Source organism: Petaurus breviceps, unplaced genomic scaffold, assembly GCF_028583685.1.
Source record: "Petaurus breviceps papuanus isolate PSGF00001 unplaced genomic scaffold, PetGlider_PUasm1.0 184, whole genome shotgun sequence".
Classification (NCBI taxonomy): domain Eukaryota; kingdom Metazoa; phylum Chordata; class Mammalia; order Diprotodontia; family Petauridae; genus Petaurus; species Petaurus breviceps.
This window is the reverse complement of record NW_027185793.1, coordinates 11,589,404-11,614,348: the sequence shown is the minus strand read 5'-3', so window position 1 is coordinate 11,614,348 and position 24,945 is coordinate 11,589,404. Positions and strand designations below refer to the sequence as shown.

The 24,945-nt window shown below is 36.0% G+C and overlaps 1 protein-coding gene across 11 annotated transcripts in view; it reads right to left on the bottom strand.

The window, feature by feature from the left end:
* Positions 1 to 24,945, bottom strand: part of FER (FER tyrosine kinase) — a 288,611-nt gene that overhangs the window by 208,313 nt on the left and 55,353 nt on the right. For all 11 annotated transcript variants that reach the window (XM_069088134.1, XM_069088138.1, XM_069088142.1 and 8 more), the window contains 3 exons: positions 16,160 to 16,343; positions 8,934 to 9,071; positions 7,984 to 8,103 (listed from right to left, as the gene is read on the bottom strand). In XM_069088134.1, coding sequence (XP_068944235.1) covers positions 7,984 to 8,103; positions 8,934 to 9,071; positions 16,160 to 16,343 — 442 coding nt within the window. The remainder of the gene's footprint in view (positions 1 to 7,983; positions 8,104 to 8,933; positions 9,072 to 16,159; positions 16,344 to 24,945) is intronic.

Genomic DNA, 24,945 nt, shown 5'->3' with positions numbered 1-24,945 from the left:
CAATAGTTAGAACCAAACACGGAAAAACTAATTAGTTTAAGATTGTAGTACAACAAGCCTGTATACTGTCACCTTATTTATTTCACTTATCTGCAGAATATATCACACAAAATACCAGGCTGGATAAATGAAAAGCTATAATTAAGGTCGCCTGGAAAAATATCAACTATGCAGATGACACCACTCTGTTGACACAAAGTGAAGAGAAATTAAGAAGCCTCTTGATAAGAATGAAAGAGGAGAATATAAAAGCTGGCTAGAAGCTAAACATCCAAAAAAAAAATACCCCTAAGATCCTAGCAACTGGTCCCATTACTTCCTGGCAAAAAAAAGGGAAAAGAAATGGAAGTAATGTCAGATTTTATATTCTTGGGCTCAAAGATCACTACAGATACTGAAGGGATGAAATTAAAAGAGTCTTGCTCCTTGGAAAGAAAGCTGAGGCAAATGTCGACAGCATACTAAAAAGCAGAGACATCACTTTACTGACAAAGATCTATATAGTCAAAGCTATGGTTTTTGCAGTAGCAATGTAAGAATTAAACTATAAGGAAAACTAAATGCCACAGAATCAATGCCTTTGAATTGTGGTGCTGGAGAAGGCTTTTGAGACTCCCTTAGGCAGCAAAGAGGTCAAATCGATTAAAGATTTGTTAAAATTAAAGTATAAAAAATTATTAAAATAAGTTAAAGAAATTAATGCAGGCTATTCACTGGAAGGTCAAATATTAAAGGTGAGGCTTAAAAACTTTGGTCAAATAATAAGATGACAGGACTCATTAGAAAAGACCCTGATGCTGGGAAAAATTGAAGGCAAAAAGAAAAGGAGATGGCAGAGAAGAGATGGATAGATGTTACCATGGAAACAACAAATGTGAACTTAGACAAATTTCAAGAGATAGTAGAAGACTAAAGGGCCTGAAATGCTATGGTCCATAGATGTCACAGTTGGATGTGACTGAACGACTGAACAACAAATGTTAACTAAATTGAAGAAGAAAGTGCACTGCACTTAGAGTCAGTGGACCTGGGTTCAAATCCAGACACTGATACTTATGTGTGAGACCTTGGGCAAATTATTTAACCTTTCTCCATTTTAGTTCCTCATCTGATCTAAGGATTAATGGAAGAAAACATAAGCATCATCAACAAGGTGGTTAATGAATCCCTGCTGTTGGTTCATCTTTTGACCTGAGACCTGATAACAACAGAAATCTGGTGTCTTTCTGGGGTATCTATACAAGGCACGATAAATAATTTCAAGAGACTTGCTGAAATTGATAACTAGTATTAAATTCTCGTGATTTCCGGCAGAATGCAAATTCCTTAACATATCAGAGACTGTTTCAATTCTTATTGTATCCTCAGCTCACAGCACAATATTTTACAGTTTCTGCCTACTATAATAGCATTTAATAAATGACTATTGATTGGTTAATTTAAAGGAGAATTGATACTGTCAGAAGAAAACTTAGGAACAATTTCTGGGACCTCCACTGGGCTCCAGCTTCCACCTTCCCCAATCCATGTAAAAGGGGACTCTAAACAAACTTTGGAGCTGCAGAACCCACAAAATAACACAGAGAAGCTAACATCCCACTGAGGACAGCCCAGCAAGCAGGAATTGACCAGTGCAGTGCTCTGGAGCCAAGCCCAGCACCACTCTGAGGTTTTAGCCCCAGGGCAGGCCTGACCAGCCACCGGCCAGAGGGACTCCAGATCAGCAGCAGCTGTGGCCGTTTCCAGATTTATCAACACATAGATGCGAAAGACAAAGTGAGAGGTCAGTGCAGTCTGGACTTTGGGACCCAGTAAATGGGATTGCATGGCTTTGCTCCCAGGGCGAAAAGCCACTGAGACGCTGGCACAGCCAGCCAGCTCCACGTGGCAGCTTCAGCTCCTAGCCTGCAGAGTGTAGGGGGTTCCAAGCACCAGTCTTAGGGGTAATCGCTCTTGCTTTAACCTTCTTGGATCTGGATTGCAGTCTAGGGTGGAGGTCCTGGGGTGTGTGTCCAGCTTGCCAGAACGTGTGGAGACCTCAAAGAGGGCACCCATCTAAAAACTCTGGAAGCTGAGAAAACCCCAGCGTTTGGGATGAAAGCTCCCCTGTCTGGTGGCAGAGTCCTACTGTGGCAAAAAGCCCAGGTGTCAAGTGACTGAGGGGCGTCATGACCAGGCAAAGGAAACAAAGCAGGCAGAAGATTCTAACATTAGACTCCTATTTTGGGGATAAAAAGGAGCAAAGCATGGAACAGGAGGCAGACAGTGAAGTCAGAACTCCTGCACCAAAAGCTTCTAAGGAAAATACGAGCAGGTTACAGGCAATAGAGGACCTTAAGAAGCAGATAAGAGAGGTAGAAGAAAAATTGGGAAGAGAAATGAGAACGATGCAAGAAAATTACGAAATGAGAGTCAACAGCCTGACTGAGGAAAATCACACCTTAAAAAACAGACTAACTCAAATGGCAAAAGAGACTCAAAAAGGCAATGAGGAAAAGAATGTCTTAAAAAGCCAAATTTGCCAGATGGAAAAAGAATCTCAAAAGCTCAATGAGGAGAATCATTGCTTCAGAATTAGATTGGAGCAAATGGAAGCTAATGAGTTTATGAGAAATCAAGATGCTGTTAAACAGATCCAAACAAATGAAAGAATAGAAGGCAATGTGAAATATCTCATGGGAAAAACCACTGACCTGGAAAATAGATCCAGGAGAGATCATTGGAAAATTATGGGACTACCTGAAAGCCATGATCAAAGAAAGAACCTAGAAATCATCCTCCAGGAAGTTCTCAAAGAAAACTGCCCTGATGTTTTAGAACCAGAGGGCAAAATAGAGGTTGAAAGAATCCACCCATCACCTCCTGAAAAAGATCCCAAAAAGAAAACTCCTAGGAATATTATAGCCAGGTTCTGGAATTGCCAGATTAAAGAGAGAATATTAAAAGCAGCCAGTAAGAAACAATTTGAATATTGTGGAAACACAATCAGGATAACCCAGGATCTGGCAGCTTCTACACTGAGGGATCGAAGGGCTTCGAATATGATATTCTGGAGGGCAAAAGGAGCTGGGATTAAAACCAAGAGTTACCTACCCAGCAAAACTGAATATCATGTTTCAAGGGAAAATATGGTCATTCAGTGGAATAGAGGACTTTCAACCATTCTTGCTGAAAAAAAAAAAAAAACCAGAGTTGAATAGAAAATTTGACATTCAGATACAAGAAGCATGAGAAGGTAAACAGGGAAAAGAAATCATATGGAACTTATCAAAGTTGAACTATTAACATTCCTACATGGAAAAACAATAGTTGTAACTAATGAAACTTTTCTCAGTAGTTGAAGGGAATAGAAATATATATATATATATATATATATATATATATATATATATGAGGGTAAATGGGCATATGAATACATTATGTGAATGTGTGTATATATGTTTAGAGGTATACATAGATAGAGGGCACTGGACCAATTTAACAGGAAGGGATGATACTTAAAAAGTGAAATTAAGAGGTGAGAGAGGAATATAAGGAGAGGAGATAGAGAGAGACAGAATGGGGTAAACTATCTCATATAGAAGTAGCAAGGGAAAATGGTTACAATGGAGGGGAAGAATAGGAAGGCAAAAGGGAATGGGTTAACTTTATTCCCATTGAATTTGGCTTGAAGAGGGAATGAAATACATACTAAATAGGGTATCTCACCCTCCAGGAAAGTAGGGGGGGAAAGGGATGAAAGGGGGGATGATGGAAGGGAGGGCAGGCTGGGGGGAGGGAAGTTGGAAGCACCCACTTTTGAAAAGGGACAGGATCAAAGTAGAGAATAGAACAAGTGGGAGGTGGGATAGGAGGAAGGGAAATATAATCAGTCTTTTACAATATATCTACTATGTTACTGTTTTGCATATAGCCAATACATGTACAACCTATACTGAACTGCTTATCTTCCCAGTAAGGGTGGGTGACAAGGGAGGAAGGGAATGAATCTGGAATTCAAAGTTTTAAAATTAAATACTCAAATATATATATGTATATATATATATACACTATTATTAATACTATTTTACATGTAATTGGGAAATAAGATACACAGGCACTGGGCCAAAGAGATCCACTGGAAAAGTCGAAAGGGATATGGGAGAAAATATAGGAGAGAGCGGATTGGAGGAGGGGATATCCTGTGGGACTGCTATTTTGGGGAGGTGGGTAGGGGAAAAACAGGGAGAAAATTTTAACTCAAAATCTGGCAGAAATGAATGATGTAAATCAGAAGTTAATAAAGCATTTTTAAAAAAAGAAACAATTTCTGAAGATTAGAAAGGCTTGGTCAAAAAAACTGAAGATCATAGCAGCAAAGAATGGTTACATAGATGTTTGAGACTGGGACTTAGATTTCTGGACTATAGTTTAAAATATGAGAATGACAGAATTCTTCAAGGGATAGAGTTCACCTAATTAGGGCTGCTCAAGATGCATTTGCCTAGTATTTTTCAAATCTAATGAAAAGGTATTTAAACTAAAAAGAATAGAGAGGATTGCCTAAGTATATCCACCAAGAGAGAAATTTACAATGAAGGAAAAGTAATAGTTCAAACACAAAGGAGTTCACAGGGGACAAAAATCCAAGAAAGTAATCAGTGATAAAACCCATGTTCTCTAATGTCTGTACAAAAAATGCCCAAACGCAGTAATCAAGATGAACTAGAGTGCCATGAACAAGATGAACATCAACTTAATTACCATGCCTTGGTTTAAGTGTCATCTCCAAACTGTCCTGATCCTCCTTACTGCCCCCCTTTCCCAAATTATCTTGGATTTATTTTGTATATATTTATGTGTACACACATTGTTTTCCCTGAAAGAATGTAAGCTCATTGAGGTTAGTGCCTGGAAAATAATGTGTGCCTGTTGATCGACTGATTGAAGGAACTGGGGATAATTAGTGTGAAGAAGAGAAGGTTCATGGGGAATGTAGTAGGTGTCTGGACTTATCTCATATGGCCCCAAAGTTCACAGCTAGAAGTAGTGAGTAGAGGTTACAAGAGCACAAATGCAATCTTGATATCAGTCAGTCCACCAACCAACAAGTATTTATTAAGCACCTACTATATCCCAGCACAGTGTTAGGTGCTGGGAATACATGTACAAAGAAAGAAATGATTAATTTGAAATTTTATGCAACATAAATATAATAAAGTGAACAAAAAATATCTACAAAGTTGTTAAATATAGTTATCCCTTCCACAGTGCACCTTTCCCCTTTGAGGTTTTGATTTACCACAGGTTGGCATAAGAAATTAAATGAGAATTTGGGGGGAGTTTTGTGGAAGCCACAGATGACACGCAAAAGCCAAAAGACAACACAGAGCTTTCGACCAAATACTTAACCCAAATTTTGCAAAAAAATAACTGTAAGTACTCCATAAAAGAAAAAGAAAAAATTCAGACCTTCTCTGGTACAAGTGGAGGACCAAAAATTTACACAGATTTCTCCAGATCTCCAGGGCACCGTGCCCCTAGCCCTCCACCTCCCCCAGCTCCCCACATGTGGAAAGGATAACTGAATGGATTGATCCTTGATTTGCATAAATTACTATGCCAAAAACCTTTCAACTCCTCCAGCTCTATTTGGCCAAGTTAAGCAAAATCACACCCATTCCTAAGAACCAGCCTCAGGTTTTATAACCACTGCACCTAGAATGAGCAATCAACAAGAACCTGACTGTTGGACAAGCATTGTCCTAGGCACTAGGGATACAAAGGGAAAAAAATGAGTTTACATTTTACTGGAGAAGACAGAATGTACTGATGATAGTATATGCAAAATATATATATAAAAAATACAAGGTAATTGGGGGTATGCCAGTAGGGAGGAACTAGCAGTAGGGAGGGTATCAGCAATGGTTTCATGTAGAAGTTATAACTTTAGCTTGGTTCTAAAAAAACTAAGGATGCTAAAAACAAAGAAGGAATGTCCCCACAAACATGGGCACTAGCTTTTCCTTCCTTCCTTCCTTGTTCCTTCCTTCCATTCTCTCTCTCTCCACACCCTTATGGGTGGGTACTTTGCCCAAAGGAGATGTAAACTTTAATCTCTGAAACTTTTTTTGGTTTGTTTTTTTCTCTTAAAGACAAACCTCAACCGCAAATCACTCTGGTTCTCATTGACTGGGGAGCTATACTTCACTGGCCAAACCCTACTTGGTCACTGTTTAGGTGCTCATTGGCTCAGAATGAATGCAATTGTTTCCACTTGGGCATAAAATCCTGAGGGTCTTCTAAAAATCTAATTTTTTTAAGAGGTCATTCTCTGTCTCATTTCTTATTAATATTTAATCACTGAAAGGGCTCTACCTCAGTCAAACTGAGACTTGTTAAAAGACCTTAGTTTGAAAAGACCAAGGCCCCCAATGCATCCTGGGTTATCTCCAGTTGTAGGGATTCATTTCTGGCCACAGGACCTAGATGACTCCAGAGGAGAAAGTGAGGTTGATGACTGAGAATAACCCTAACTTAAATCCAATTCACAAATCATCTCCTGGAAGTCACCTGTCCTCTATAAGAAGGACAAAAAGAAGTCTTTACAAAACATAAGAGAAAAAGTCTCAAGTGTGAGGGCAGCAGAAACTAAGGAAATTCTTTAATCCTATCAGATAGAGACAGAGCAAATAAATAATAAACTAGCTAGACCTTTTGAAGTAAGAGTCTACAAATGAGGCCCAATAAAAATTTCAAGTTTAAAGAGATAATATATAAAGATGGAACAGGTTCATGAGCAACAAATGGTGCAATAAAGAGATAGATCCATATATTTATCCACGAATTTCTTTTGTTATGGTTATAATCAATCAAGAGATTGGCTAAATAATTTTCTTAAAAGCCCTAGTGCTCTGTACTACAAATATGAAAGTTAATTATTAACTGCTTAATGAAAGAAAGCACCAATAGCACATTAAGAAAGATCTTGTCCCCACAGTTTCTGTTATCTCAGTGACCACAACTGAAATGTCTAGAATTCATTCACCTTGGAAAATCCTTAGCTTCTTCCAAAGCACAGCTTAGTTGCCACCTCTTCCACGAAGGTTTTCCTGATTCCTGAAGCCTTTAACATACTCTCTCCCTTAAAATACTTTATATTTACTTCTGTGTTAACATTTATATACTTCATATTTACTTATATCTCCCCCAAAAAGATATAAGCTCGTTGAGTCTAAGAGTATTTTCCTTTTTTTCCCTTCACTTCCCAAGATCTAACATGGTTACTTGAACATATCACATACATAATCAACATTTGCTAAACTAAATTGAATTTATTAGACCTTCAAGTTTAATAAGAAGAAAAACTGAATTTATAGAACTTAGTAGTCAATCTGATTTGAAAGAAAATAAGAGACAGAATTCCTTAACAGGAGGGGCATTTGACCAAGAGTCAGAAGACATGAGTTATAGTCTCAGCTCAGTTCTAGTTATCTATGTGAACACTTATAAAAACCACACCACCACTCTGAGCTCATTTTTCTCATCTATGAAATAAAGGAGTTAAACTGGTAATCTCAGTCCTCGAAGAACTCAAATAATATGTCCATCTGTAAAATAGTGATAATAATCCTTCCCCCTACAGAACTGTTTTGGAAGACAAATATAACAATACAGGTAAAAAAAAATATTAAGACCATCATATTCCTTTTCTTCATTTAAAAGATGAAGAAAATTTGGAAACATAAAATGTATCCTCAGATAAAGGTAGAATACTGACCTAAAGAATATTAGAGAAAAACCAAAAACGACTACTAAAAATTATTGCTACTACATAAGTGAAATATATGTTAAATAGAAGAATGGATACAGGAGCAGGATAACAGTATATTTTATAGCATATTATATAAAAACAAGCATTTAAAATCTAGTAAACCACTTAAATCTAACATAAAAATTAAATCTAACCTATTAGTCTATGAATAGTTTGAATTTTCTGCTTACATTATTTGTAAACTCTCTGCTGTTAAATTATTCCACATGATCTCATTAGCCTGAAGACTTTCATTTTCTTCAAGTAGAGAAGCATCAAATTCAATTTCTTGCTCCTCAATAGCTGGTGATCTGGTAAAATATGGAAAATAGCTGTGATTCAGATTGCATACAGCATTCATTATATACCAAGGACAAATATACATCACGGTATGACAGCTAGAAGGAACCACAGAGGCAATCTGTCCAAACCTCTCGTTTTACAAATGAAGAAAGTGAAGCTGAAATATTAAGTGATTTGCCCACCCATAGAGGTGATAGTAGAACTCAGATCCTTGTATGCAAAATCCATTGTGCTCTTTTCTATCACAACTTGCATGGACAAATTCCTGGGACAGATTTAGTACATTTGCTCCACTAAGATGATATTAATAAAAACACGTATTTTTGCCAGATAAATTAACACAAATAACTAAGAAGAAACCATTCTGTTCACTTTCCTCTAAAGAAACTGAAGATATAAACTGTGAAAAAGAAGATACATTTTCATATGTAAAGGCAAGGATTACTCTAAGTGATGTTATAGTAAAAACTGAAAATGCATTACTTCAAAATTACTAATGGCAATTATGTAATTGACATATGACACATGTATTAACATTCTCTCCCTTTTCAAGTTACCTGTTACTTACTTATATATGTACATATTATACAAACCTCTACCCAGTAGAATCCAAGATCTTAGGTTTCATTTTTGTCTTTGTACTCTCAAAGCCTAGCACAGTGCCTTATACATAGTATGCATGTTAGCTGAATTGCATTACTTTGAGATTAAAATACGACTTTCAAAATAACTAAAACACAATAATTATAATAAATTTTTCTGCCTTATAATGCTTTTACATTTGTTTAAGTATATTTCAATCTTCTTACATAAATACTGAAAGCAGAAAATCTCATACCTGTAAACATCTATGAAATTGTTGTATTCCGTGCTAGGATCAATCTGTTCAACTGATGTCTGAATCTCTTTATGGACATTGACTATCTCCTCTGTAACAAGACTGGTAATCTGGCTGTATTCGTCAAATATACTTTTTCTAAGAACAAATATATAAATTATCAACATTTTTCAGTTTTGAAAGGGACTGAAATGAAAGCAGAATAACAAACATTAGATTACTATACAAGTTGTATCTCAATGGAAAAGAATAAAACAGACTTTGAAATCTTCAGTCAATGACATGAAAATAACTATGTATAATAAGTTAACAGAAGGAAAAAATATGATTGACTAAAAGTCAGAGGAAGCCTTGAAGAGTAGACTTAGAGCAGAAAGGAAGAGTTTACTAGGCAATAGAAAGAGTGAAGACAAAAATCTGAGAATAATTTGGAAGACAGTGAGGAAATTTACCTAGACTTAAGTAAAGTGGGGTATGCCTGTTGGAAAACAGTGAGAAATGAGATTGTACAAGAAGATCAGATGTAGCTTCCCCTTGTTATTCTGAAATATTAAGAGCTTATAAGCCTGGGGATAGTAAAACAACGGTGGGAGAAGTGAAAGTATTAGTAGGGAAAACTTGTTTACTTGTTTATTTAATTTTAAATTGTATGGTAGTGGGACACTGAAGAGGAGATATCCTATAAGCAGCAAGAAATGTGAAATTAGAAAGTGGCTCAAAGACGAAGGCTTAGTTCACTGAAAAAGGGGATGTAGCATGCTCTAAGAGAAGTAAGGAATATTGGCTAGTGAGTCAAGAGACCTCAGTTCTAAAGTTGGCTTTGCCACCAGCCCCTTGTGTGGTTTTAGGCAAATAATTTCACCTCCCTAGTGTTCAATATTTTCATCTATAAAATTAGGGGCTTAGACTATATTCTTCAGAATATAGACTCACTCTTTTCACTGACTGATAAAGCTTATGTACCCCATCTCACAGTAATGTTTTTATGTTCCTGAAAAAAAAAAATACATAAGCCTATGAAGGAAATCAATTATGTTGAAATAGTTATCAAAAAAATTTTTAAGTACATAGACCCCAAGTTAAGAACATGTGAACAAGATGATTCTAAAGCATTCTATTATTATCTTTCGGTCCTCAATGATTTTATGGAAATAAACCAACTAATACTTTAGTTGAGAAAATGGAAAGAACACTAGGATTTGAAGTCAGAGAACTTGAGTTCAAATCCTGCTCTCCTACTTATTATATCACTACTTCATAGGCTAGGTGTTTCTATTTTATTTATTAATAATTAAAATTATTAAAGTATTTTCCCCTCAATGTTTTTTAATTTGTACTTTTTACATTCTAATATACGCTATGGTAACCAACAACTTCCTAATGGGAAAGCACTACAAACTAGAATTTCTGATATCCTACAATTCAAATTATTAACCTAATTATTCACCAAAATAATTAATTAAATAACATATTATATAAATTATGTTATTCATAAGCATATATTATATAATTAATTATATAGTATAGAAATATATTATAATTTAAATTATATAAAATAATTATAATTAATTAAATACTATTATAATTATTATTGAATAATAGCATAATTATAAAAAAATAATATTATTGTGTCAAAATTAACTAGAGCTGCCAGTAGGTTAGTTTCTTAGAATAGAGGTGTCTTAGTCTCTACTAACAGGGAAATATTTAACAAAATAAATCAAAATACAATAAAACAGATAATGCCAAGTTGTGGTTTTCTAAGTCAATATATGGCTTCAAGGATCAATTTCTATTTGAATTTGACAATACTGGTGATGTTTTGTGAGTGAAGAGTTTCTAAGTTTGTAGGAAGAAGTCAGGAGAAACATAAGACTTTCAGAGACAAGAGTAACTAGCCTTTGTAAATGCTTTCAATTATTTAAAAGTCTAAAGACAGGAAATTAAGGTAAATAATTTTTTTTTTCTGGAAAAACATGTATTAAGAAAATAAATTCATTAAAACTCTTGACTCATCAGGTACACTGTCATTCCCCCAATATACCAGATAATAAAATTGTTACTACATATTATAATTAGTAAGTGAAACACACATTAAGTTATTATATGTATACATAAACATATATATATATATACATATATATAAAGTCACAGTAATCGTTCACTAAACTGGGATTATATCCAATTAAATTCAAATTTACAAATATATTTGAACATTCAGAAACAATAAAGCAACAGAAAATCTTCAGAAATTCAACTGTACTAATCAACTTTTACCATTCAAAAACCACATGAGAAGAGATATATAATCTGCCTTAGAGGTACAACTATATACCCTTCATTGTCAAAAAATAAAACACAGATTACAGAAGAAGTGTAAAAGCAAATTACTTAATTTAACTATACTTTTTAAATAAGTATCAATAAAGATCTGTCTGCATAGGTGGCTGAAACACTAAAACATCAATGTACTGAAATACTTTAAAAGATTTTCTGCAGTGTCCAGAGATTATGACCCTAAGTAGTCAGAAGGGTTGCCAGATATTCCAGAATATTCTCACAAAATATCAAAATAATCAACATGTGTAAAGGCTTTAAGGTACCAGTCTGTAAGGACTAGATACCATAGCACACATAACTTCATATGAATGCCACCCAAATACTTACCATATTTTTATGAATTCCTTAACCTGTTTGAATTCTGGCTATGTGGGTTCCAGTCATGGAATCGTGCTTAAGTTCTATCAGATTGATTCCTAATAATGGAGGCTAATAAGATCAGGGTTTGTTCTCACAGGTAAGTGGGAGGCTCAGTTAATTCTAAGGAATCTTCAGATTCATAACAGCCTCAGCATTAGGTAGAGGCATGAGTGGAGAAAGGAGCAAAAGGAGAGGGAACAGAACAAATCAGAATTACAGAATTAGACTGAATTCCAATGGAAAGTTTCCCAAAAATGATTTGGGTTACCGTGGGTTCTTAGGAGCAGCATAGGATAGTGACAAGGCCAGCTTTTTGACCTCAGAGTCAGGAAGACCTTGTTCACATGCTAGCTATGTACCCTAGGCAGACCACATAAGATCTCAGGGTCCCAAGCAAGTCTACAATTAACTAATGTAATCATAGAAAGTGAAAGATAAGAGAGGTAATGAGGTATGTGAATAAAATAGAGACTTGTCTAAACCTAGTCATCCCTTTACAAAGTATAAAAAAAAGTACTTTGAACTGGAGGGAGAACTTGGCATTGACTAAATGACAACTGACCAAACTCCAACTGGCCTTTAAAAGAAAAGCCTACTAGCCCAGAAAGAGTCTGAGAGAGTCTGAAGTACAGTTAAGATGTATCTAGTAAGGAGCAAAGAAACATACTTTCTATGGAGACCCAGGTACAAAGGAGCAGCATTCCATTCAGGAAGCACTTTCAAGGAACAAGACCGCTAGCAACAAAGAAAAGAACTACCATGGTTTCTAAGGGTTAAAGAGCCTTTAATAACTGAGAGCTGAGCTGCAGTAAGGAAGATCAAAGAAAGAACCTAGAAACCATCCTCCAAGAAATTCTCAAGGAAAACTGCCCTGATGGTTTAGAACCAGAGGGTAAAACAGAGGTTGAAAGAATCCACCCATCACCTCCTGAAAAAGATCCCAAAAAGAAAATTCCTAGGAATATTATAGTCAGGTTCTAGGATTCCCAGATCAAGGAGAGAATATTAAAAGCAGCCAGAAAGAAACAATTTGAATATTGTGGAAACACAATCAGGATAACACAGGATCTGGCAGCTTCTACACTGAGGGATCGAAGGGCTTGGGAATATGATATTCCGGAGGTCAAAGGAGCTGGGATTAAAACCAAGAATCACCTACCCAGCAAAACTGAGTATCATGTTTCAGGGGAAAATATGGTTATTCAAGGAAATTGAGGACTTTCAAGTATTCTTGATGAAAAAAAACAGAGTTGAATAGAAAATTTGACATTCAGATACTAAAAGCAAGAGAAGCTTGAGAAGGTAAACAGGGAAAAGAAATCATAAAGAACTTAGCAAAGTTGAACTATTTACATTCCTACATGGAAAAATGATCATTGCAACTGATGAAACTTTTCTCAGCATGAAAATAGTTGAAGGGAATGTGTGTGTGTGTGTGTGTGTGTGTGTGTGTGTAATGGGAATGTAAATTTCTAAGATCTTCCCTGCCCCTAGGCTAAAGTGCACCTGGAGCCTGGGGTGGGAGGCTTGTTTTTCAGTAGATACTTTTTGATTGGCCAGTGGGTCCAGAAGGTTGTTACATTCTCTGAGCCAGGAGAAGGCTATATAAACCCTGATTTGAGGCTTTGATTTGGGGCTCACTTTGAGAAGTGTTCTGTGATTTGATCAGATGAGACTCTGGGAAGCCGTTGTTGAGAGCCCCCCAGCTTTGAAAAACCCAGATGTTGGTTTAGTATGGATGTAATGGTTGGACAGTTTGGAAATCTGTCTATTTGATCTGCTTCTCTGTCTTGATAATTCTATCTGTATATTCTGAAGTTCAGGGTGCTGACCTTTTCCCCCTGAACTAGGTAAATGATACATATTTGACTGATTAAAGGAAGCTTGTTAACCCATTTTGAGTTGCTTTCCTTTAGCAAAGCAGATCTAAGAACCTGTGTTGGCAGTCACCCTGGGGACACCTGGGGTGCTTGCTGATACAATATGTATGTATGTATATATATATATATATATATGTCTATATAGGAGGGTATATGGGCATATGAATACATATGTGAATGTGTGTATATGTGTACAGGTATACATAGAAGGCACAGGACAAATTTAATAGGAAGGGATGATACTTAAAAGGTGAAATTAAGAGGTAAGAAAGGAATATAAGGAGAGGAGATGGGGAGAGACAGAATGGGGTAAACTATCTCATATAGAAAAGGCAAGGGAAAATGGTTACGTTGGAGGGGAAGAACAGGAAGGCAAAAAGGCAAAACCTTATTCTCACTGAATTTGGCTCAGGGAGGCAATGACATACATACTAAATAGGGTATCTCACCCAACAAGAGAGGAGAGGGGAAGAGGATGAGAGGGGGGATGAAGGAAGAGAGGGCAGGCTGGGGGGGAGGGAAATTGGAAGCACCCCCTTTTGAAAAGGGACAGAATCAAAGTAGAGAATAGAAAAAGTGGGAGATGGGATAGGAGGGAGGGAAATATAGTCAGTCTTTTACAATATATCTACTATGGTAATGTTTTGCATAGTTAAACATGTACAACCTATACTGAATTGCTTATCTTCCCAGTAAGAGTGGGTGACAAGGGAAGAAGGGAATGAATCTGGAACTCAAAGTTCTAAAATCAAATGTTTAAAACCACATAAATACAGTTATTAATACTATTTTACATGTAATTGGGAAAGAAGATATACAGGCATTGCGGCACAGAGATCCACCATGCCCTACTGGAAAAGTCGAAGGGGGTATGGGAGAAGATATGGGAGAGAGCAGATTGGAGGAGGGATATCCTGTGGGACTGCTATTTTGGGGTGGTGGGTAGGGGAAAAACGGGGAAAAAATTTGTAACTCAAAATCTGGCAGAAATGAATGATGTAAATCAGAAGTTAATAAAGCATTTGAAAAACAAATAAACAAACAAAAAAAACCCTAAAAGTTAAAAAATTCCCAAAACATTTTTAGGGTGGATATTTTACAGTTTTGATGAAGATGTTCAAAGCATAAAGGCTTACCTGGACTTGTTCTGATAACAGCTTAGTACTAGCTTAAGTTCAAAAGTGAGTAAAATTTGCCTTTTTCCAATTATAATTACTTTACTCTTTGCATTGCATTGCCCATAACAAAGATCTTTTCTTCATGATAATGAGTAGCAGGGTTGGGTTGTTGTTTGTTTGTTTTTCTACAACTGGACTTCTCACTGTTCTTCTAACTTCAAGGAGACTATCCTTCACTGCTGAGAAATCAATAACAAATTTTGTGGTGGCCAGATTCCTTTAAAACTGTTTCCTAATGTTGAAAACTCAAAATAAATATTTTTTTAAAAACTCTTTCCTTTTTTCACATTATTTATTTTGAGTTTTCAACATTCATTTCCACAAGATTTTGAGTTACGAATTTGAGTTTGAGTTAGAGAATCAGATTTTGAGTTCTTCTCTATGACAGAGGTTTAGGGAACACCCAAACATAAGAAACAGGATGTCAATGATAATCTTGCAGAGGAAACTGAAAGAACCAATGTGATAGATGGGAAGAGAACCACATTAAAGTACTGTCAGGAAAACCGAGAAAAGAATAACTGTCCAAAAAATATTACTGGTCAAGAGCACCAAAGAGTTGGGTTCAAGAATGATGTGGACTGAGAAAGACTTTTTGATTTCACAACTAAAAGATCACATGTCACCCATGAGAGAGGAGCTTCTTTTGAAGATTAGGAAAGAAGCCAGATTGCAAGGGGCTGAAGTGTGTGAGGTGAGAAAATTGAAGTCACTAGCATAAACAGGTTTTTCTGGGAAAGGAGGAAAGATAAAGGACAATATCTCAGGGGGATGGAGTAGAGTCACATGATGTTTTTTAAGGATAGTATGTTTGTGAGCAAGGAAGGAAGGAACCAGTGGAGAAGGAAAGACAGAAAGCTGGTGAGGAGAATGGGAAATGACTGAAGTGATAAACTCCTGGGGAAACATGATGGGATAGAATCAAGGGCACAAGTAGCGTAGTTAGCTTTATCAAATAGAAGGATCATATCTTCACTAGTAATACAGAAAGAAGAGAATGGGAGGAGAACATTAAAATGATTTGACATTTTAGAACACTTGAAGGATGGTTTCAGTTGTTTCAGTGAAACATGAAGTGAGAACTTTTGCTAAAAAGGAGGAGAAATGGGACAAAGTAAATAGGTTAAGAAGAGAAGAAGTCTGATACAGATATGAGGGAGAATTAAACAAAAAGCCAATCAGGGAAGAGTAAAAGCAACATTAAGAGCCCAGTTGAGATTATACAGCATAAATCTGTCTCAATCAGCAATACTTGTTGACTTCCTCCACAAGCATTCAGCAGCATGCAAGAAAAGATATATGATTAAGTATAGATAAGAAGAGAGAAAAGAAAGACTATGAGAGAAAACTGAGTGTACAATATAAAAATAAAAATTTTTGTATGATATCTATTAAAATATTAATAGGGATAGAAAATAGCAATATTACTTTAGAAGATCAGTTCTGAACAAAAGTAAGTTTATCTTACAATGCGTTTATCATTTCTTCTTGCATTTTTTGTAATGAGTCCAGGAGTTGCGGAAGTGTGGTATCATAATACTGATGCTGATGAAGCTGCGCCCCTTTCAAAGCCAATACATATTGATTATGTAACATATGAAGTTTCATTGTAGCTTTGTCATAACGGTCTTTTGCCTTCTCTGTTTCCTTCCCTGAAGAAGAGTAGAGAAAGATTAACAAAATTAATTATCATATATATATAAATTTTTATCATTACTTCATAAGATTGATATAAAGCTATTATTTAGCATCAGTTGATGTTTTTCATAAATCAAACAGCAAATTGTTAATTAATAAGCCCGTGCTCACTCCTGTCCTAGATACTTTTGAGGAATAAGAAAAAAAATTTTATATAAATTAAAATTCCATATCTGCTGAGTATTTCCTTTGTCACCTTGAACAATTCATTTAACCTCCCTGGATCTTAGTTTCCTCATCTATTAAAAAAAATGAAAGAGTGAGACTAAATGGCCTCCCAATTCCTTTTTGGCACTAGGTCTATTATCCTTTAATCACAATCATCACCACCAGCAATAGCATCATTCAATAAGGTGACAGTGATAACAGTTACAATGAGAAAAATATAGCAGGGACAATAAAAATAACACTTCATATTTTACAAAGCACTTTAAGGCTTACAAACTACTTAAGTGAGATCACACACAGTATCAAAACAGATTTGAGAGCATGGGAATCCTGATCAAGGACACTGTTCTTTCTCACAGCCTGCTTCACTGCCTTAAGATATAGTACCTGTCCTCAAGTCTAATTGAGAAAAAAAAGTCACATGAAATGAAAGCAAATAACACAAAAAAATATTTAATTAAATCAGTATAGGCTGAATGGGCTGTAAAGTATAGAGGAAAGTAACAAGGGTGGAAATCATACAATTTTAGTGCTGGGAAAGACTCTAGAAATTGTCTAGGCTAATTCTCTCATCTTAGAGATGAAGAAACTAAAGTGCAGGGAAGTTAACTAACTTGTCAAAGGCCCTACCAGAAATTTAGTGGAAGAATGGGAAAACAAAGTATCTTAATTCTTACTCTGCTGTTCCTTCCATTACACCATGAACCGTTAGAGAAGTCATCATGGAGGATGTAGGATTTGATCTAGGCCTTTAAGAATGAGTTAAAAATGGATAGGTGTTGCAGATGGAGAAGAGCAAATTATATATGTTGGAGGAGCAAGGACTATAAAAAAAAGAATAATTACAGTAAGTCTACAAGATAGTACAGAAACCAGCTTAATGAAAATGAGGGCTGTGCTTGATGGTGAGTTGTGAGAAACAGGAGTTGAATACAAAGGGATCACGGTGAGCCATAAAAAAACAAGAAGAGGGGCGGCCAGGTAGCACAGTGAGTAAGAGCACCAGCTCCAGTGTCGGGATGACCTGGGGATCGAATCCCAGGCTCAGACACTTAGCACCCATCCAGAAACACCTGGCCGTGTAACCTTGAGCAAGTTACTTAACCCTGATTGCTTAAAAAAAAAAACCAAGAAGAGCACTTTTGACTAGATACAACAGAAAACCTCCAAGAAGTGGCACAATGAAAAAAAAAGCAAAAAAACCCCATTATTTTAAAGTTTTTGTAGTTCATTCACAAGAGATTGTCATATCTGTTGAGTAACCAATAAAAATCAACTATCAAGCATAATAAAAGACATTCCTGTTATGTTTTACTTTTACATTTTCAATTAAAAATTTTAAAAAATAAATCTATCCTTCCAACAACCACCCCTTATGCAAATTTTAGAAAATTCAAATAAAAGCCTTGATACACATATTCCTATTCCAGCAAAAGAAATTCCTCCACTTTCCATGCCCAAATTTGTATGGCTCTTTCGCCATTTTAAATTCACCACCTCTTGGTGGTATATTTTTCTTCATTCTTATGGACTCCTGATTTATAATTAAATTACCAAAATTCTAAAGTCCTTCAAATTGGCTTTTCTCAGTAATGCTATTACATTTGTATAAATTATTCTTTGATTACTTCTCAATTTGATTTGCATCAATTCATAAAAGTCTTTCCATTTTCTTTGAAATTGTCTATTTCATAATTCCTTATGGCACAACATTATTCCATTATGTTAACATTCAAAAAGAATGTTTAGCCATTCCCCAAGAAGATACTCTCTTAGTTTCCAATTTTGGCAACTATGAAAAGCTGCTAATTTTTTTTTTTTACATTTAGAACCTTATTCCATTTCTCTGACTTAATCTGGAGTACAGGCCTCATAGTGGTATAGTTGAGTCAAAGAGTATGCACAGTTTGGTAACTTTCTGGGCAGAGTTCCAAACTGCTTTTCAGAATTGCTTGCTTCAAAGTCACAGATCCAACAACAGTGCTGTAGAAGCTGTTTTCCCACAGGCCCTTCAACATTTGTCATTTTCTTCTTTTCTCATCCTTGCCAGGCTGATAGTTATGAGGAAGAACTTCTAAACTGCTTCCTTTGTATTTCTCTCATTATTAAGAGGGCAGCTTAGGTGGCACGTGGATAAAGCACAGGGCCTAGAAAACTCATTCCTGAATTCCAGTCTGATATTAGACACTTACTAGTTGTGTGACCCTGAACAAGTCACCTAACCTTGTCTTACCTCAGTTACCCCATCTGTAAAATGAGCTGGAGAAGGAAATGGCAAACCATTCCAGTATCTCTGCCAAGAAAACCCCAAAGGGGGTCATAAGGAGTTGGACACAACTGAAGCAGCAACAAATTATTAGTGATTTAGAGCATTTTTCATAGGAATGTATTAATAGCTTGGATTTTATTCTTTGAAAACTGACTTTTCATATCTTCCACTTATCTACTAGGGAATGAGTTTTAGGTTTTACTCATTTGCATTAGTTCCATACATAACTTGGATATAAAAACTTTATCAGAGAAACTTGCTGAACAGATTGTTTGAAGCTACCTGTTTCCATTTTGATTTTAACTCAGATTTTGGATGCAAAAACTTTTGAAATTTTATGTAATCAAGATTATCTATTTTATCTTCTATCATTTCTTAAGTCGTAAAGTCTTCTCCTATCCACAGATGAGAAAGGTAATTTCTTCCTTGCTCCTAAAATTTATTTATGAGAAGAACCTTTATCTTGGTGACATACCCATTTGGAGCTGAACTTACTGCATGGTGTGAGGGCTGCTCTATGCCTAATGACCTCATGACTTCTGTTCAAGTTTCCCTGAAGTTTTTGTCAGTGAGTGCTTCATCCAGTAAGCAGGGTTTGGGGATTAAGCAAGCATTATGCTACTCTTTTTATTTATCTACATGTTGTGTGCTCAATCTGTTCAACTGAACAACCTTTTTTTAAAAATTCAGAACAAAAATGTTTGAAAAATTACCGCTCTGTAGTATGGTTAGAGGTCTGGTATTCATCATTAATACTTTTGAGATTCTGTACCTTTTGTTCCTCTAGATGAATTTAATTTTTCTAGTTCTATAAAATATTATTTTAGGAGCTTGATTACCAGAGAATTGAGTAAGTAATTAGTATTGTCATTTTAAGTACATTAACTTACCCATCAACAATTACTGTTTCTTGAATTATTTAAGTCTGTATTTCCACAAAGAGTATTTTATACTTAGATTAGATTCACATAGTCCTGGATGGATCTTGGCAAACTCCAATATATTTTAGAGTTGCAATACTCGATGTGAATGGAATTTTACCTTGTATCTTTTCATATTGGGTTTCATGGGTTAAATATAGGAATGCTAATAATTTATTTTCTGCATCTTGGCTTAAACTACTTAATTAATATTAATTAGAATTATCCAAATACCACCATTATATCATCTGCCAAAAAAAACCCCAACACTATAATTTGTTTCTTTTTTGTCAATGCTTGCTCCCTCAATTTCTTTTTCTTGCCTTATTATTTTTTTAACTTTTTTTGGAGGGCAATTGGGTTTAAGTGACTTGCCCAAGGTCACACGACTAGTTTTTGTGTTGTGTCTGAGGCCAAATTTGAACTCAGGTCATCCTGACTCTGTAATAGTAATGGAATTTAAAGCCCTGTATTGGCTTGGTTTTTGGATTGATTGTGTTAAAACCCAGAGCTTGTCAATCCCACTTGTGGGATGGACTTGTTGATGTGAAAAGAGAGGGATGAACTGGGAGGCGCTGGTGATATAAATTTAGAGAGACACAAGCAAAGAGAGATGCAGAAGAACTTTTTGGAAGCAGCATCTTGGAGGCAGAGAGAGATGGAGAGAATTGCTGAGGGCCAGTTTGAATTGCCCAGGACTTTTGAGAGCTGCCACCCACAGCTGCCAAGGACTGAGGAGACATGGCTGTTATGCTGGTACTTTGTCTGTCTGTTTTGATGTTGTTTTGCCAGATTTGTCCACTGGTGAAGGACAGTCCTGTTGTTGCAGAGGTCCTAGAACCTTGCTGTTGGTTCAGAAGCCCTGAAGAAGGATTTTCTTGTTGTATGTTTACAGAAATCCTGGAAGAGGGTTTTGCCAATGTTTTCAGGGCTCCTAGGACTGTTCTGCAGACAAAGAATGAATTAATGAGGACACTGGCAATGTATCTTGTGGCCTTGCTAAGCTTTGTCTCTGCAGGAACAGAGATTGCTGAGAACTTGCCTCGAGTCAAGATGAAGAAAAGACCTCTCTTTGGGTATTAAATGCTGTGATGATATCTTAAGCTTGTTGTAACTCTAGGGTAGATGGCCTATTCAGTTGTGATCTGAGGGTGGGGAACTTTTTACTTTTTTGTGCTCTGTGATTGAACAAATGAATGTACTTTACTTATGATTGGAAAGTAATCTCCATTTAAGAAGAGGGGCTTTGTGGTTGACTAAATTAATGTACAGCCTAGGGGTGGAGTAGTACTTAGAAGAGGGTCTTTGGGATTGACTAAATGAATTATAACGTTCAGGGGTGGAGTAGTACTTGGAGATTATTGAATTATACTTGGTGAATGTATTTTGAATTATTTTTTGTATTTTGAATTATGCTATATTTTGATTTTCTTTGTTCTTAATTTTTCACTGAATAAAATGGAGAGCACCTACGCTGGTATTTTGAACCTTGGGAAGTTACCTTTGGGCATTACAGACTCCAGGGCAGGTGCTCTATTCACTGCACCACCTAGCCGCTCCTATTCTTTCCTTGTAGCACTTTGCTAAATAACAGTAATGATAGTGTGCATCCTTACTTTATACTGATCTTACAAGAAAACACCATAATTTTTCACCATTACATATAATGTATGCTCTTGAATTTAGATAAGAATTACTTACCATATTAAGGAAACTCCATTTATTTTTATGAATTCTAGAGTTACAAAAAGAAACAAGTGCTATAAGTGGAATTTATTATATCAGTCATCTTCCTTATCTTGAATTAATCCTGCACTTATGTTAAAACCCAATCTGGTCAAAGGGTATATATTATTCTATTATGTTGTGGCCATTTGTTACATTTTATAAAAATGTGGGGGCCAAAGTTCAATAGGGATATTAGTTAAAAGTTTTCTACCTTATCTTTCCATAGTTTTCATATAAAGATCATATTTGCATCACAAAAAGACTGGAGTCACTTCTTTTATTGTCACTTCAAATAATTCATATATTTGTGAAATTTAACTGATCTTTGAAGGTTTTGTAGGGTTTATGGTAAAACCATCTGGTCTGGGAGTTTTTTCCCCAACTTGGAGTCAATTATGGCTTCAAGAAATTCTTTTTCCAGGGGTGGCCAAGTGGCTCAGCGAGTAAGAGCACCAGCCCCAGTGTTGGGATGACCTGGGAATCGAATCCAGACTCAGATACTTAGCACCGCACCCAGAAATAACTGTCCATGTAACCTTGAGCAAGTTACTTAACCCCAATTGCTTAAAAAAAAAAAAAGAAATCCTTTTTCTGATATTGGGCTATTTAAATAGTCGATTTCTGTATTTGTTAATGAATCTTTTATATTTTTGCAAAGATTTATTCATTTCTTCTAGGTTATCAAAGTTCTTTTCTTATTTTTTATATGAACAATATGTTTTCCCTCTCTTTTTAAAGAACAAGTTGATTGGGGTGGCTAGGTAGCACAGTGAACAGAGTACCAGCCCTGGAGTCAGGAGGACTTGAGTTCAAATCTAACCTCAGACACTTAATACTTACTAGCCATATGACCTTGGGCAAGTCACTTAACCCCAAATTGTCCTGCCTTCCCCCCTCCAAAAAGCAAAAAACCCAAATGAAAGCAAACAAAAAAAAACCCCAACAAGTTGATTGCTTAGAAATATTATTAGCTTTGTTTTAAAAACTGACTCATAGTTTATTTGTAAATTCAATAATCTTTTTAGCTTTAATTTTATCACGTTTCAATTTTTATAATTTCTACTTTACTATCAAATGATTTTTATTTGTAGCTGACAATTTTAATTACAAGCTCAGTTCACTGATTTGTTCTTTTTCTCTTTTGATAGTGAAAGCATTGGAAATAAAAATGTTACCCCAAGTTCAATAATTCTTGGATTGTCTCTTCTTGATCTGTTTTTCAGGTGAGCTGAATCTAAGAAATACATATGTGTGTGTGTATTTTTTTCCATTTTCTATCTCTTCTTATATTTATAAGAACTCTTACAATGTTTGTGACCAAGACTTTTTTTTCTTCAAGGCTTTACTTAGACTTGTAGTGAAGCCACTATTCTCTTTGGGGTTTTCCTCCTGGGAGTCTCTCAAATCAAGATATTTCATAATAGCATTTGGAATTTTTTTCCTTGGTTTACTGAAGGGGGCCAGGAGGTGGGATGAAGGAGAAAGGGGGAACAGATGAACTGAACATGAACTGGGTCAAGCTTTACAACTAAATATTGTAGGCAAGACCTGCCTGATCCTGAGTATATGGTCCAGATAAGCCTCTCTTTCAAGGGATTCAAGTACTTATCTGGTACTAGGGTCTGCCTTGGGGTTTCTTGTCCAGGACCTCTCTCTGCCATAAGCTATAGCTGGAGTCCTTTCTTCCTGGTGATGTTCTTACAGGCAGGCGACTCCAGTACTCCTTCTAGTTCTAAACTTGTCTGATCATTGTAAAAAGCAATTTACATGTAAACCCCCAAACTATCAAACTGTGTAGACCCTTCAATCAAGTGATGCTAATATGTGATCTATATCCCAAAGAGATCAAGTGGCAAAGAATTAGAACTTGATCTGGTACCAAAAACTGAGGAAAAACTGAACAAGTTAGAGTATATTAATTTGATGGAATACTATTGTTCTGTAAGAAATTATGGAGATATTTTTAAAGAAACATGGAAAGACTTGTAGGAACTGATATAAAGTAAAGTAAGCAGAACCAGGAAAATAACTTCTACAATAACAACAATACTAAAAAGATAATCAACTTTGAAAGACTTAGTAACTCTCATTAACACAAATGACGAACTACAATTCCAAGAGACTAATGAAGAAACATGTTATCTACCTGCAAATAGAGAGCTAATGGATTCAGTGTAGACTGAAATATATTCTCATTCTGTCTGTCTGTCTGTCTGTCTCTCTCTCTCTCTCTCTTTTTCTCTCTCTCTCCCTCCCTCCCTCCCTCCATCTGATGCAATCGATCACTCAGAGCTCAAGAGATCAAACAAACAGTAATTTTACTTTAAAAATATATTCCAGTGACCTCAGGAAAAAGCAGGTCCTAAGGTAAAATTAAAAGTAGTTCAAGAAGATAAAAACAGATAAAAGTCACTGCCAAGAAGATTCAAGGAAATTCCTTGGGATCTTAACAATTCTACCCCAAAGTACTAAAAGCTGCTTTTATATTCTTCTTGCCCAAAGGGTCCACAGCTGAGTCTCAAGACGAATCCACCTAGGGACAAAATTAACCCATATTATATACTATGTCTACACTAAGACTTTGATGCTCCCAACAGTCCTAGCTAGTCTTATGGAAATTTGTGAAGATAACTCATGCTTTTCCAGTTCCACCAATTCCCTGGACAACTACAATCTTCAAGAGTCACAGAGCAAATTAAGACAAATACACGGTCTCTCAGTGTTTTGTTCTACTTTTTATTTTTTTAAGAAAGGAAAATAAAAGAAAGAACATGAAATATACAAGGAAAGGAATAAAGGGAAATAATTTACAATTTTGGATAAATGGGCTGCCCAAGAAGAGCATACAAATGTAAAGGAAGGGATAAGGTCTGAAAGAACTATAACTTGCCTAAATTAGATTAAAAAAAAAGGACTGAATACACCCATATACAGAGACACTGGTACACAAGTACATTAACCTCAAAAGGAATAAAACTAGGGAAGAAAAGATGTGAATGAGATGAAAGGTAAATTCCTAAGGGAGTAAGACAAAGCAAGAAAACCTTCCACATTAGAGGATTGATAATAAAGGATGATTAAAAAGAGAAAAAATGGGGCGGCTAGGTGGCGCAGTGAGTAGAGCACCGTCCCCCAAGTCGAGAGGACCCAGGATCGTTCCGGCCTCAGACACTTAACACCCACACAAAACAACTGGCCATGTAACCTTGGGCAAGTTACTTAACCCCAATTGCTTTAAAAAAAAAAAAAAGAAAAAAGAAACGTAAGAGCCACAGATACTAGCATGGCCTAGGTAAAGCAAGGAGGGGCAGAGGAATAGAAATAGTACACTTTAATTAAAGAAAACTAGTCCTAATCAGATTCCATCTTTCTCCACTTCCTTCTTGGTGAAGAGGTCAGAGGCAGCTAGACCTCACAATGCATAGGGCACTGGCCCTGGGGTCAGGAGGACCTGAGTTCAAATCCAGCATC